The 16,318-nt window shown below is 33.3% G+C and overlaps 1 protein-coding gene across 1 annotated transcript; it reads right to left on the bottom strand.

Moving 5' to 3' along the window:
* Window positions 1–10,832: 10,832 nt before the first annotated feature.
* Window positions 10,833–16,010, bottom strand: LOC126969981 (cytochrome P450 6B7-like). Its single transcript, XM_050815636.1, has 3 exons — window positions 14,651–16,010; window positions 11,736–11,944; window positions 10,833–10,953 (listed from the first exon to the last, which is right to left on the bottom strand). Exons 1-2 carry the CDS (start codon window positions 16,008–16,010, stop codon window positions 11,763–11,765), a joined length of 1,542 nt encoding a protein of 513 aa, XP_050671593.1. The 3' UTR covers window positions 10,833–10,953; window positions 11,736–11,762.
* Between the last annotated feature and the right edge of the window lie 308 nt (window positions 16,011–16,318).

The following is a 16,318-nucleotide window of genomic DNA, read 5'->3' as shown; positions in this document are numbered from 1 at the left end:
TTGCTTTCGCGTGATTTGTCTATATGTATAGAACTTCATTGGGTACAACATTAAATTTCACTACTACTTATCCATAATATCGTTATAGAAGTGTGATCTTTGATTGTAGGTACTGAACGGTTAAAAAAACTTTCAATATCAGTTATAAAAATAATAAAATCTCTTATTATAAACTGCCTTGATACAATGCAGTCTACAACAATAACAGCCTATCTTTCTGTTTGATTTTTTCTGTAACAGATTTTAAAATAAATAAAAAAATATACATTTATTAAAAGAATCCTATTGCATTATAGAAGCACATAAGAACACATAATACAATGAAAGTTTAATGTTTATTATATTAATATATGAATTCCACTCATCAATCATTTGAAATAGTCTAATATTTTAGATAAACAATTTGCAAATACTTTTTTTTTATTTTCTATGCAATTAATGAAATAATACTAAAATATGAAGAAATAATAATAAAATTTTCTCCAATTTCCATTTACCGATCTAAAATATCGGATCGTGTCATGTAAAAACGAGAATAAACATGTACAAATCACATTAGTGAGATGTTCCACTAAACTAAGATTTAGTGGGTTCATAGGTGGAAATAATAATCCATCTTCACACAAACATACAGCGCGTCATATCAAAGCTATGCAAAATGTCGCCATTTATAAATGGGATCTAATTAAATAGCGAAATAATATTAGAAATACGAAACAAATGATTAATATCGTACTAAAATGGAAATTCCAAAGTTTTTGGAACTAGTATTTTGAACTAGAACTTTATTTTGAGTATACTTACGTAAAATGTTTTTATTTCATTATTAAAATATTTACAAACATAGCGACTATAATAAGAAACATAATATTAAACAAGGTTAAATAAATTATAAAAATATTATTGTATGACATAATTTTGAGGAAGGTGCTAATTTAATCGTTAAAATGATAAAATTAATTAATTATTGCTTAGCGTTTTCTATATCTATATAAATTGTCGCCTCTATGTTACATTAATAGGAGTTAAAGTATGAAAATTAAAATATAAAAGTTTTGCGAAACTTAAAAAACAACATGTTATAACCAAAATATTATGTTTATTGCTTTTTAAAATACTCTCCTTTACATTTTAAACATTTTTTCAGGCAATCGAACCCATTTTTTAAAACAGGAGGGCCATAGATCTAAAGGTATGTTTTCTACGGGCTGATTGAACGCTAGCACTGCCTCTTCGGAATTGGTAAAATTGAAACCTCTCATCAAATCTTTGATTTTGATAAAATACAGAAATCACAGGGTGCTATGTGCAGAATGGGTGACGAGTTGTACTTTTTCGGAAGCTAAAAATTACTTAGTTTTGTTGGCCGTGTGTGAAGAAGCGTTATCATGATGTAGGACATCGCGAACTTTTTTAACACTCTGGGTAAACAAATGTTAGAATACCACTCGGGAGTAAGCCACATTATTATCGTTCACGGCAATTGATGGTCGCCCTTCACGAAATTCGTCATGTAAAGAAACCCAACCTCTATAAAATTCAGCAAACCATCCCCTCACGGTGCTCAAGCAAGACGCTTATCTCCCAAAAGCATTTTGAAGACGAGCGGCACAGTCTTGCGGAGAGAGAGAACTTTTAAAATAATTAAAAATCATCGCTCTAAAATCTTTTCGACTCAATTCCATTTTCGTTGCGTACGTAGAACTTTGATGTGTGATAAAAAACAATTGACCAATGATTTCCCGTGTTTTTTTTATTACTAAGAAGGTTGCAACGTTACTAAAAATATAACATTCGAAATTCAAATAGTTCCGATTAGCTAGAAGTGCAAAACTTTTAGTGTGCCCCATTCATGGTTTGAGATTTTTGATTAAAACTATTTTTACATGGTACCTATGTAGTTCTTCTTTTAAAAAATGTGCAACATTCGATTATAGACTTTCAGTTGTTCTTTTTATTGACCTTAGACAAGAAAGATGGATACTTCGAAAATTCGAGTGATTTTTGAATACGAGTTCCGACGTGGAACGTGGCAGACACAGCTCACAATATTAATGTTGCATTTTGAGAGGGGACTGCTAATGAACGCATCGTGCGATTTTGGTTTAAACGCTTTCTTGTGGGAAACTTTGATTTGAAGAACGAACCATGTGGAAGACTGCCCATACAGGTGAATAACAAAGAATTGAAAGAGATTGTGGAAGCTGATTCGAGCCAAGCTACCCAGGAATTAGTGGCATGGATTAACGTTACCTTACCAACAATATTGACACATTTGAGTCGAATCAATAAAAAAAAAATAGAACAATGGGTGCCTCATGATTTGACTTATCTGCAGAAAGAAACGCGTGTTGAAACTTATCTTGCCTTCAATTCAACAGAATAGATACAGAAATAAAGGAGTATTGGATCGAATTGTGACATGTAATGAAAAATGTATTCCTTACGTAAGCGAAAAACGCAATGGCTGACCTCAGGTCAAACGCCGCGACAGTGTCCTAACCATAAAAATATTATTGTAACTGTTTGGTGTTATTCACTATTGGTTTCTCCGTTCTGGTCAAGCAATGACGGCAGAAGTCTACTGTGCTGAATTCCAAACAATGACAGCAAAACTAGCAGTGAAACAGCCCCGACTTATGAATCGATCTTCACCATTATTGCTCCAGGATAACGCGAGACCTCATACAAAAACCGTTTGACACCTACAGTGCAATTAGAAACCATTCGTAAACCTCCGTATTCGCCAGACCTTGTTCAAACGGACTAATTTTTTCGTGATTTGGGCAATTTTCTACATGATAAAAGTTTTCTTCTCAGGAGGTAGTACAAAATGCTTTCACACAGTTTCTCGAATCTAGATCAAAACAGTTCTATCGCAATGGCATAAATGACCTTCCTATTAGACAGCAGCAGTGTATAAATAATAATGGTAACTATTTTGATTAAATATATATGTTAAATTAAAAATACGATTTTAAAATTTTCAGTACAAATCGGCAATTTTATACTTTAACCCCTAATATTTTATTTTTAGTTTTGTAATGAATAATCGCTTTATGCTGTTATTATTATACCCATTAACGAGACATATTATATGCAAGTTGTTCTTAAGTTATAGATGGTATACAGGCACATTAAAATATACATTGTGATTGCCTGTTAAGATGTACTGCGTCCAATATTGACCATATACTATGATCCTTAACAGCACAGGCAAATTTTAAGCTTCATGCTATCATATTTTGTCATGCTAGCTAATTTGCTTAGAAAAGAAATGTTCCTAAAACCATAACTAAGTTTCAAACTAACCCCTGTTCTGAAAAAATGTTCATTGTTAAAAATAATATCAAATCTCTCTCCGTCAGCAAAAATGTTAATTTACACAAAATCACAGTACGTTTCTGAATGTTGAGCCTAAACTAGAAACATGCGAACATCTTTTTTTTACGAAAATAAGGGACGAGACGAGCAGGACGTTCAGCTTAGGGTAATTGAAACGTCCTGCCCATTACAATGCAGTACCGCTCAGGATTCTTAAAAAATCCAAAAATTCTGAGCAGTACTACAATTGCCCTCGTCACCTTCAGGCCTAAGATGTTAAGTCTCATTTGCCTAGTAATTTCTGATTGAAAGTCAATAATGTTTACACATTACTGGTTCACGGCAGAAATAGGCGCAGTTGTGGTACCTATAATCAAGTCGGTATCCTGTGCAAAGCAGCCTCCCTCTGGTAAATCTTATAGAAATCAGAGTCACTAATTATCCGAACTGTTGCGACATCCGTGCAATTAATCACCAGTTTGCATCCGGCTCTCAGATAATCAATAAGCTATCACTGGTATATAGTGGCATTGTGGCCGACACCGCTAACGATGTTATCATCTCCTATGATGCAACTGATATTACATATACAATAATTAATCGGATATTGTTAATGAATTATGCATTGCCATCGAGTGTCGTGCAACTCGTGATAGCTGGACATGTCAGTACGATACACTTGTATTACATTACGCATTTACTTATATAGAATAAAATAACAAAAAATAACTTATGACTATCAAGAACTTCAAAAATTTACTGAAGAATTAACCAACGATGTACTACTACCTTTATTTAAACTTGAGCAAAGAATAATATCACATAAAATACAATATTATGATCAAAAACTCTAAGAACTAGGTTTGTTTGTTTGTAATTTTATATAATAATTTTGTAAAAATTAGAATAAGTGTTTAATGTTATTAATTTTAATAAATGCTTTGAAATCATATTGTAATTAGTTGGAAGTACTGATATTATGTCATATAGTAGTATTCTTAGTTTTCTCTTAGTTATTTATAACATGCGATGAGTGTAGTACACGGTAAAATCCGAATGAGTTTATATTTGTACTTAAATTTAAGTAAATTGTAAAATACTTTTTTTGTGTGTAGAAAAAATAAATAAATAAAATAAACCAACGATGTAATACCTTGTTCATCAAATAAATGATTTCGAATTGATTTGATTAGAAAACGAAATTGCCGATTTGCACTGGAAAATTGAAATCCTTTTTTTTTTTAAGTTTTTTTATATTTCTTAATCGAATAATTACCATTATTATCTATACATTGCTGCCATCTAATAGGAAGGTCAATTATGCCTTTGCGATTTGACGCAAATGAGTCAATATTGTTGGTAAGGTAAGGTTAAACCATGCCGATAATTCCTGGGTAGTGTGGCTCGGAACGGCTTCAACCATCTCTTTCAATTGATTGTGTGGGCTTCCACGTGGTTCGTTCTTCAAATCAAAGTTTCCATCACGAAATCGGTTAAAACGCAACACACACGAGCTGTTTCTGTAGCGTTAGTCTCGCGTCGGAACTCGTATTCAAAAATCACTCGAATTTTCGAAGTCTTCATATTTTTCTAAGCTGAATAAAAGAAAAACAACTGAAAATTGATAATCGAATGTTGCACATTTTTTCAAAGAAGAACTATATAGCTACCATGTGAAAAAAGTTTCACTGAAAAATCTCAAACCGTGAAAGTTCTATGTCAATTTGAAGTGCCTATCACAACAAAGCGGAAATTTCATTCTTTAACACCTTACATTAGCATAACACCTTATCTATATTATATGAGAATTAAAAGTTTTTATGTTAGAATCGGCACCGAAATTAAATTTGTGTTCTCAGATTTATATTTAAAAGATATGTCTGAAGTCGGTGTTTTTGTATGAAATTTTTTCTCATTCTTTTTCGATATTCTCACTATTGTGTATTAAGCATTATATTCACAATATGTGTATATCACCTCTATTGCATTAATGTACAACTTTTGAACTAACCTTATTAGTGATGTGTATTTCTGATTTTAAGGCTTGTACATCAAAAACTCTAGTCATACTTGTATTCAAATGTTATATGTGATAATGGCAGCAACTCAACAATTTTTAATTTTAGCTTTGCGAGTTTGCGAAATTTATCGCTTATTTAGAAAGGGCTTACAAATTTTAATATATTCCTCGATTGCAGAATACGTGATCATTGTCAATTTAGAGAATTTTTACTGCACAACCGTTGTTACTAGAACAGCATAAACTTATAACTTGATACGACCGTATATGCGACCGTACAACAAAAAAAAATCAAGTAATCCTATAAGACTTCTTCGTATACTTTTGAGGCCTTACAAATAAACTTGGTATAAAGTTATAACTGATGATAAACAAAGAAAATGCAAAATGTTTACAATATCGTTGACAACACTGTCAATACAATGATAATTCTGCGGTTTTCCGAATGACAAGCTGCCTTGCAAGTGAACGCGGGAAACGTTATACATCCGAACAAACTATTCGTAAGCAAAATGTCTTTTTGTAAACATTTTACATATTCTTGGCTTATGCTTAGTTATAACTTAATGCCAATTTCATTTGCAAGGCCGGTAGTGTATTCTTTACCTCCATCAATCAGATGTCATTACCATAAACAATCCTAAATCATGTTTTGCGACACAATAGTCCTTCCTCACCTGTTTGTACAATCCGATAATAGCGCAAGATTATTATTAGACATGAATTATAGTCGCAATTAGACGCGACAGCGCGGCGGCAGGGAAATGGCACCGTGTCACAGAGTACAGACAGACGGACGTATAAATCAATCAGACGTGAGGAACGAATCACCAGGAAAACTATAGTTTTCATACTAATCACCGATTTTAAGATTTATCTTCGCTATAAGGTGAACCTTATTGGAAATAATAAATATTGTAAATAATTATTTGAAAATAATTGTTAATATTATTTGGCACTCGCATTGCATCTATGAATTAAAGAAAATAAGAAAAAAAATACTAGTACCTACTGCTATGCGGACATGGAATTAAATTTTGGTATGTATTAGAAATATCATTGAATAAATCATAGATTAAAATACGATGTTCCTAACATCAAAGACGAATTTAATTCAGTATAGCAGTAGGCTAAGACATCTGCAAAGGAAGGGAGAAGTTAATTTGGTCAATATAAACTGCCTGGGGAAATGAATGGAAGACACCCAAAACCATGATAACCCTGGGCCTACAAAGTCTCAAAAGAAATTAGTCATTATTAAGTGGCTTAAGTCAGGCCTCAAGAAGAAGTAGAAGGCGTAGAAGAGTGGTGTGAAGTACCTCAATGTCGGAGGTTTTCAATTTGTAGGACTTATGACGCATTTTAGATTACAGTGTTTTTAAAGAAAGACCAAACTAATTAGCGTATTAATTTACTGTAATGTAATTACTGTAATATTATATTTTATTCGTAGACAACTTCTCGCCACCATTCCTCGACAAAAATAGTGCCCCATGACGCCAATTTGATGTTTTTTTACTTTTCTTAGCAGATCAAGCAATTGGAGCGATAGAAGACTTGCCAATAACTATTGGTGCAGTATTAAATTTAATTTTAGAACATTGCGATTCCACACCTCAAATAGTGTGACAAAATTCATGTTCTTGTGGCTAAACAAATGGATAAGTAATCACAGATTAAACAAAACCAAAATCAATCAGCTAATTAGAGATTATCAATACAAACTCATTAATAACAGGCGGCGTAAATTACACATTCTGATTTGGAATTTGGTATAAGGCTCGTCCCGAATGACAAAGCCTACAAATGACGTGCGATCAACCGACCACACTTGTTATTCAATAATCTTCCCCCGTACATATCAATTTATCACGCATTCAATGAAGGTGAAACTATGTGTACAGTTGGAATGATTGTTATCCAAATTGTTACTTTAACCAGTCACGTTAGCTCTCTAAATATGGTGTTTCTCCGGGAAAACTTTATGCCCTTTTATTGGAAATTGTTGCACATTCACGTCATCTGAAAGGGAGCGTATTTCAGATGCAAAACGTTCGAGCCATGGATTTGGCATGTGTTATCGGATTACACACGGCTTTTGAAAACTGATTGAAATTTTTAATTGCTACGGTCTGAACTAGATCATGTTTGCATGTTTCTTATTTTACACAATATGTGTTTTTAAATCTTCCTAAGGCCACAAAGATTTTCTTTTGTTTTTTGCTTTGGTACTCCAATAAGACAATATTTCTATTATACTAGCTGTGTTTTGTTTCTCAATCTTAATGATGTGTCTATTTTTTTTAATTTGGGTCATTGGAATTAAGTATTTGTCCAAAAAATTGAGCATCCAAATATAACTATACTTTTATCATTATCATCATCATCATCAGCCGGAAAACGTCCACTGCTGGACAAAGGCCTCCTCCAAAGATTTCCACGACGATCAGTCCTGCGCTGCCCTGATACAACGTATTCCTGCAATTTTGACCAGATCATCGGTCCATCTTGTGGGTCACTTACCAACATTGCGTCTTCTAGTCGCCATTTGAGAAATTTACTGCCCCAACGGCCGTCTGTCCGTGGAACTATGTGCCCACTTCATATATCTTTACTTTACCAGAAATATATTTTATTTGAATACTAATGAAATACCATTATAGTTGGCATACTTTGTTATGATGTATTCAGCTTTAATTGAAGAACTTTGCAAAAAAATATTTGAAACTACGCAATAATTTTTGGGTTTTAAAAGACTATTTGAAGACCAATTGAATTGATCATATTTACAAAACGATATTCCAACATGCAGTAGTATTTTGGTTCTATCCGTGTGTCCCCAAACTAATCTATATGTCTTAGCCGAACTGGACGGCTGTATTTCATATCGGGTCTGAACATGGAAGTAATTGCTGGGGTCGCACCGATTGTCACAATCCGATGCTGCCACTTCGCTGATTGTTGTGTTCAGGAGCAGTCAAAGTGGTCGTGTCTGTAAATCTGGTGCCTCTTATTGACTCAAAATGATTATTGGCATTAACAACCTTCACTTTATTAATTAAATCTGGTAATTAATAATTATTTTATTTACATTTGTTATTTATTATGTGCTCCTTTTGTATTTACACTTAATATGCTAATTTAATTTATAATATTCTTATGATAATAAAATGAAGCCATCACCTCCTGGGGCGTAGCGTTATAATATGTAATATGTTTGGCGAAAAATTAAAGTAAGATGAAAAAATTTAGCCATTAGTTGAAATTTACTGAAACTTTTATATTAGTTAAGGTGTTAAATGAAGTAGAGGTCGTTTTCTTATAGCATAAGTGAAATTTGTTATTGTTGTTTTTTCTCTTTTATCTGTTTCACATATTATGTGTTTTATTAAAATTCAGCATCCACCTTTCCGTGATTCTTTGGCAAACCTCTAGTTATCTAAGTCTGTGATTGCATAGGTGTCCAAGTCTACAAGCAGTAGGTTATAAAACTATACTATTGAATGACCCAAAATACAAACGATAGGGCCACATACAAAACCTAGCTATATATGAACAAGCCCACGGTAAAATGTGGAATCACCTCGAAACAGGCCAGCAAACCACAATTCCTAAATCATCCCACAATTACAATTGAAATCGCTGCACAAAGATTTACGTGCAAGTATAATTCGTGCACTATCTTCAATCTTGTGCCTACCGCATCGAGTCAGTAACAAACAGCTATTGCGTACGGCAGACATTAGGTACGAAAGCGTTGCACTCGTGACATCTAAATTTCGGCTAGCCACACGGATCGTGCCCGTTCTGTGAGGGATGACGAACTTTGGATGTGCTACTGCATAATAATAGCAGAAATCCACTAAAGGAAAGAAGAAAGATAGAGAAACGGTGAAGGAAAGAGAACGCAAACAAAGAATGAAAGAAAAACTAGCATCTATTCACTGAGTTTTGAAAACAAACCTTTATGCAGGGTATGCATAGACGCAGAAGAAACGCAGAAGCGTAGCCTAACAATGCGCACAATTCAGAGGAACTCTGATCAGAGGATCACCAGAATCGCTTCCGGATGCAGGAGTACGAAAGAGCTGCTGTCTTTTTGGAACGGGCTGCGCTCGTTAGAGTAAAGTGTACCAACACTAGTATTATAATACCACAACTGAAGCTAGCCTCCCATTTAGTAAATTGAAACCATGGATTATGGGATAATGGATAATATAATAATTTCAGACAGCCACGATTTTCATAAGGCATTAACATTGATCACAACATCCTCGACTTGTGTATTGGAGTGCAGGAAGAAGCTAGTTAGAATGTAATAGATCTTGGACATAGTTTTGTAGGATTCATAGGATTTGTATTCCTACGTGGTTTTGGGGTTGCAGAATCAGCAAATTAAGAATTGCCGAAATCACTCAATTTCACTTTTGTGTCATCGACTAAACTTTTTTAAAATATTATGACAGTGGTGAGATAAAACACCGAGAATTTATTTACAAGTCTCACCAAGAAAGTCAAAGCACTTATCGTGCTATGTTTGGTAGAAGTTGAGAAATAATGTATGATAATGTATCAATACATGAATGAAACAATGTTTTTGTATAGAAAAGGTTTAAAAGATTTGGATAAATGTATTTAAATATACTTATACATGGTTGAATTTTCGTACCAGTAACTATATTTATTATGTAAACTGAGTAATATGTTATATATTTAAGTGTAATCAACACAGATTTAATGATTTCTTTGAATCATCTAAAACAGAAGAATTGAATCAAATTTGTCATGAGCACTTGCCATATCCAATAGTTATGGCTCTTGGACGTTTCGCGTCCAGGGTACCAGCGGGCAAGATCTGTAAAGCGACAAAACATATCGGTTGGTTGTCGCCCTGAGCCTGCCTAAACCACCCCTGCAATAGTTTACCTTTGCACTAAAATGTTTATCCTAGTTATATTCTACACTAAGTCTGAAATTCGAGAGTTTTGGTTTCAATTTTACAAATATTTTATTGTATTAAATTGTCAAAACGTGGAATGCGTAGCAACACACATACGGCCTTACAAATAAACTTGGTATAAAGTTATACCTGAGAATAATCCAAGAATATGTAACTTATTTACAAATAGGCATTTTGTATATCATTAGTATAATCGGACGTAGAACGTTTCCCGCGTTAATTTTCAAGGCTGCTGGAAATTCGAAAAACTTCAGAATTATCATGGTATTGACAGTGATTTAGTCAATATTTTTTATATTCTTGGTTTATTCTCAGGTATCAATTTATACCGAGTTTATTTGTAAGACCAAAATAGTCAAATTTTCAAAATGTCAAACTGAAAATTAAATTATTCAAAATAATATTAAAAGCACATAAATCCTATAACTAAGTTAATAAACAAAAAATATACAAAATATAATATTAAATTATTAACAGTTATTCAAAACATCATTACTAATTATGAAGGAAAATAAAATTATGAACATGCATTAAAATTAAATATTAAAATTTATTATGAAACAAAAAGACGACGGGAGACTGATTCCCACCGCGTATGCTTCCGTGATTTTCCTCCTTTATTGACTTGGATCAAATCATGATGAAAAACCTGTAGATGCATACATAACATGTATTAATTTTATTAAAATACTTAAATTAATCGCTGTTTCAAACTTCACTAAGTGATATGATGGTATTATTAAGGACTTAAATACATGAAGAGCATTATACTAGCGTAAAGAAAAACAAAGCTTGCGGAGGGAAGAAAATCTCTTACGAAAATATAGCAAAATAGAAAAGGTAAGCGAATCTATTGTTACTATATCCAATTTTGATTGACTAGCCTTTCCGTTACGGGAAACTCTAATCGCGTGGTATGCCTCAGATCGGCGCGATTTTGGCACTCGAGCAATGTTCTGTCAACGCATATTATTTTACGTGTAGCAAGAGATTACTTATAATTACGATGATTTGAGTGAATGTAGCAGTAAGCTATTGAAGCAAGCTATAAGAACATGCAAAATAAAACATCTTATAAACAAAATATGGGTCAGAACTTGGTGAGGGAGTAGAGTGCCGTATGACACACTCGATTGGTGTATATGAAAAATCTAGTGGCCTGAGATATTGCGGATTAGGGAAGGCTAGTCATAGGCGGCTAGGCGAGCTGCCAGGTCATCTATACGCTTGTTCTATTCTAAATTTATGGGTAAAATAGCTATATATGAAATTTTAATTGTAAATGAAGTTCCAACAAGAATTTTTCTCACCTAATCTTATGAATTACTTCAGCTTATGTGAAATTAATTTTTAATAATATAAATGATACACCTAAGTACTTGTATGATAAAAACTATACACGAAACACATTATAAGGTAACTAGTACAAACCTTGGCTGAAGCCCAGTGCTCAAGTTACTAATTGTTTTTACATTTTCGTTTTCTTAATTTGAGATGTAAGCCACCAGCGAAGTTCTCTGCTACAGTTCCTGTGGGATCTGCCTTGGGGTTCGGGACGCTTTCACTAGATGGTTCCACGTCAAATTTTTGCAGCACAGCTGCTATTCCTGCCATTGACTGCATCAGGCCGAGTCTTCCACCTTTGGTATAGAGGAAGTATCATTAAATTATTAGCACGATCGTGGCACGAGCCTAGTTCCTGTTAGATAGATATTCAATACGTTTATACGGAAATAGAGCGGCCCTACTGGCGATCCTTTAGCAATGCCAAGAGATCATGAAGCACTAGGGAAGTAATAGCTGTAAAAACTAATCATCAAAAACAAATGATTCTAATATATGTCGAAAGTTATAGGTTTACCATTTACTATAACTTCGGAAAAGGTAGAACTTTAATAATAACATGTCTCCCGTCGCAAGAGAGGTCATGACGAGGAAGTCTTAAGTCTGCTGTGGGGGGTTCATCGAACGAGTGTACCAGGCTGTCAGCCAGCAGGGAAAATTGGCGAATGCTCGTGGGACGAATCACATCTGCCCAAAAGATGTCACTTCGTGATGACCACGACCACTCTTCCGGACTATATTCAAATTCAAATTGAAATTCAAATATTTTTATTCAAAATAGGATGTGAAATCAGTTATTGAAAGTCAAAAAAACTACCACCTATTCCAAAACCAAATACCTCAGACCTGAGAAGAATGGGCGCAACAAACTCAGCGGGCTTTTTTTTTCATCTAATACTTTTACAGAGTAATACTGTACAATTAAACTTATTATTTAATAGCCTGAGGGCGGTCGCTCCATTTCCAATCTGTGGTATCATTAATTGGTTAAAGTAACCTTTACTACACAAACGTTTTTTAACAATTCTTTTGAATAACGTAATACTTTTGTTTTGAACATTTTCTGGGATCTTGTTGTAAAGCATATACATCGCCCCACAAAAGACTTACTAGCTTGACTTAGCCGAGTAGTAGGCATTTAAAGCTTATGTCTGATCGATGAGAGATATAACAAGATGTAACGGGAAGAAGAGGCAAAATCAAGCAAGGCCAATTTTTTTACGAAAAAAATGAACAGGTATGAAGTAAGGGGTTTGATTTCTTTGCCCTGAATGTATTGCTTAAAATTATTACTAAGCAATACGAGGCGACCGTGAGTTTTTCTGCGTTTGTTTCTTGTTGTTGTTTCGAAATGAAACGAAAATGAAAATGGCAATCAAATTAGTTAGGCTGTTTTTAAGATTTGCGTGCCCAAAAAACACAAAAATCTTGGAACTACTTGTAGGAGTTAGTTAAAGAGTACAATAAAACTAGTTTTTTTGAAAAAATATTTGCTGTACAGTAACTGTCAGACACGTCTACGATTTTATTATAATATTCTAATGATTATTACTACATCAATTTAAAAAAAAACACCATTGTTGCTCTAATCCAACAAAATAAACTTCAAATTGAAGGATCTTTAAAATAATTAACCTTAATTAATAATAAGATAAGATCGGAGACAGACAGCAAAAACATTCTTATTATTATTTTAATTAATCGAATAATTTCTTAAATGTAATGTCCTTTTGCGTCTCTTTTATTAAATTGTTTAATATTTCAGGGTTTCATCACGGACTAGTAAAAAAATAAGGACTCCGTGTAACCTTACATAACAGTGTAGCACCAAAACAAGCCGATTAACGTGTAAAGACATAGCCCCACGCACACACTTACACTACTACAGGCCGATAGGCGGCCATTTAAAATATTTTAAAAATGCCGTCGTGCGTTGAAAAAGGGTGTAAAAAAAATACTAAGGAAAATCAAAAGTAATTGTGGCCACATATGACTAATTAAGGGAGAAAAAATTGTGATAATTGTATCCCTCGTAACCGCACACACACTAGCATAAAGGTGCCTCACTCGCTAATAGCACGGCGCGGAGTCCTTCTTTTTTACAAGTCCGCGGGTTACGTAAGGAAAAAATGGTTAGTATTGTTGTAACATTGCTACTAATCTTGAAAAATGTAATTTTTTTCATTTTGAAAAGAATTGCAAACAACAACCTAGAGAATTAATGAAATGTCGTTAGGTACGCTATCCGCATTTTACTCTGTAAAAGGCTTAGGTATAAAATGCTAATTGACTTTGATTAAATTAATAATATAAAATTCTAAAATATGACTATTGATAGTAAATTAAATATAGCAGACAAGAATTTTAAGCTCTCAGTCTAGTCAAGTCCAATGTATTTATAACTTTTGATTACGTTTCACTAAAATTATTCATTGTAAGTTCTTAACTAACATACTATGCTTTATAAGCATTTATTATTATTCATACTGTTATTTTTTATCCTTTTTCCTTGAACACACAACAGAATGACACCAGTGGGAGGCTCCTTTGCACTGTATAAACACAATGTGTAAACATTATTTTGTTTCGGTCTGAAGGGCGCTATAGCTAGGGAAATCACTGAGCAAATAAGACATGACATCTTATATCTCAAGGTGACGAGCGCAAGTGTAGTGCCACTCATATTTTTTGGGTATTTCAAGAATCCTGAGTGGCACTGCATTGTAATTGACAAGACGTATCAACTACCACCAGCTGAAAGTCCTGCTCGTCTCGTCCCTTGTTTTCATAAAAAAATTAAAACGTTCACGTTACCTAAATTATAGAACTATTAAAAATATAGGTATGTAAACTATTTTGTACAGTTTAAGGGTTTATTTAAATACAAAATATAGCTTGGTTCTTTATTTCACTATTCTATTGTTTCCTGAAATTTTACTTAACATGTAGATATAACTTTTTGGGTAGACACTCCTCAAATATTATATTTATGTTCAACTTACCGACGCAAGCCCGCGGCCCATCACCAAATGGAATGAATACATTGTTTTTCATGTCTTTCATTGATTTAAATCTATCAGGATCAAACTTTTCTGGTTCAGCAAAATATTTTCCATCATTCATCATGGCTGTTATAGGTATGATGACTTTTATACCTTTGTCAATGGTCAAGTTAATTTCTGGAAACGTATATTTCTTTGCGCACTCTCTCATTATATAACCAATGGGAGGCCATTTTCTCAATGACTCATAAAAACATTTCTCTAAATATTTCATATCATTTACAGCATCGTATGTAACTTTGTTGTCATATTTTTCTAATACTGTGTCTATTTCTTCTTGAACTTTCCGTTGTATTTCGGGATGATAAGCTAATTGATGCAAGGTGTAACTTGATGACGTCGATGAGGTTTCAAAACCAGCAGCGAAAAATACAAAAACCTGCGCGATCAATAATGCATAGTTAAATTCTATTTGAACAATTTTCGTTGATCCATCAAAATATTTCTGTTCGATAGATTCTCCAAGTAAATTTCCATTTTGTTTCAGTTCTAACATCAAGTCTATGAAATCATTCCTACCTGATGGCTTATAATTTCTTTGTTGCATTACTGATATAACTAAGTTATTTACGGATGTCTCTAATGATGGTGGTAGAAAATGAAGATACTTGAACAACTTTGGGGATATAACTTTCAAGGATCCTCTTAAAGCATCTCCCGGAGGTTTTGAAAATATTCTTTTGCCAATCTTTAAAAATTCTGACCTGCCATCGTTCAAAGTATCCATATTTAAGCCAAAACAGCAAGCACCGATAAAATCTGTCGTGTATCTTGACATCAACTCACGTATATCATAAGAATCCAATGTTGATACTTTTTCTGCTACTAGTTGTAACTTCTCAGCTCTCTCGGTTATTAAAGGAAACATAGCTTTTATTTTTCCAATGCTAAATACGGGAGAAAATCGTTGCCTCAGAAGTTTCCACAAATCTCCATCAGCAAAAAATAAATTCTTCAAAAGAGGTTCAATATAAAATTTATTCGGTAAAAATCCCCTGCTATAGAAGTAATTGAAGTCTGCTATAAGTATTTGTTTTACTAGTTTTGGATCGCGCATAACAAGTTCCGGAGCCAGGCCTCTGTAGAAACCAACAACTCTCTCATTTGGGTATCGCCAATATGTTTCATTAGCCATCATTGTCATGCTCGCTTTTTGCATGAATTGCTTGCAGTTAGTACCAAAAAGAGGCAAAGGTGCATCATGTTTTATTCCCTTTTTCTTCCAATAATTAAACGTTCTTGTGCTATATATTTGCATGAGAAACAAAACACATAATATTATCACTATTGTAACTAACATTGTTGCTTTAAATAAAATTAATATATATTATTGAAATTTCACATCGTCAACACGCCAATCCGTTCAAGCAACGACTGAACATAAAAGTTTAAGTTTCATGGTCGTTTGAATATAATTTAAATTATTAAATTAAACGTGAAATACAAAAATCGTATACAATAGAACATTGTATAAAAATAAAGTAATTTATTTAATGAGGCTTACGTAAACGACTACTTAAATTTTAATTGCTAGGTTTTCAATAAACTCTGCTTGTTTCTAGATCTAATAATAAATTAATAAGATAGAAAAAAATATTTTTAAATTCC

Source organism: Leptidea sinapis, chromosome 1 (assembly GCF_905404315.1).
Source record: "Leptidea sinapis chromosome 1, ilLepSina1.1, whole genome shotgun sequence".
NCBI classification, from domain to species: Eukaryota; Metazoa; Arthropoda; class Insecta; order Lepidoptera; family Pieridae; genus Leptidea; species Leptidea sinapis.
The sequence above is the reverse complement of the archived record's forward strand: the minus strand, read 5'-3'. Positions and strand labels throughout refer to the sequence as shown.

Coding starts and splice junctions, on each gene's coding strand:
- LOC126969981 (XM_050815636.1), bottom strand. CDS start 16,010: ATGTTAGTTACAATAGTGATAATATTATGTGTTTTGTTTCTCATGCAA. Junction 11,945..14,650: donor TGGGCCGCGGGCTTGCGTCG/GTAAGTTGAACA, acceptor TCTATACCAAAG/GTGGAAGACTCGGCCTGATG.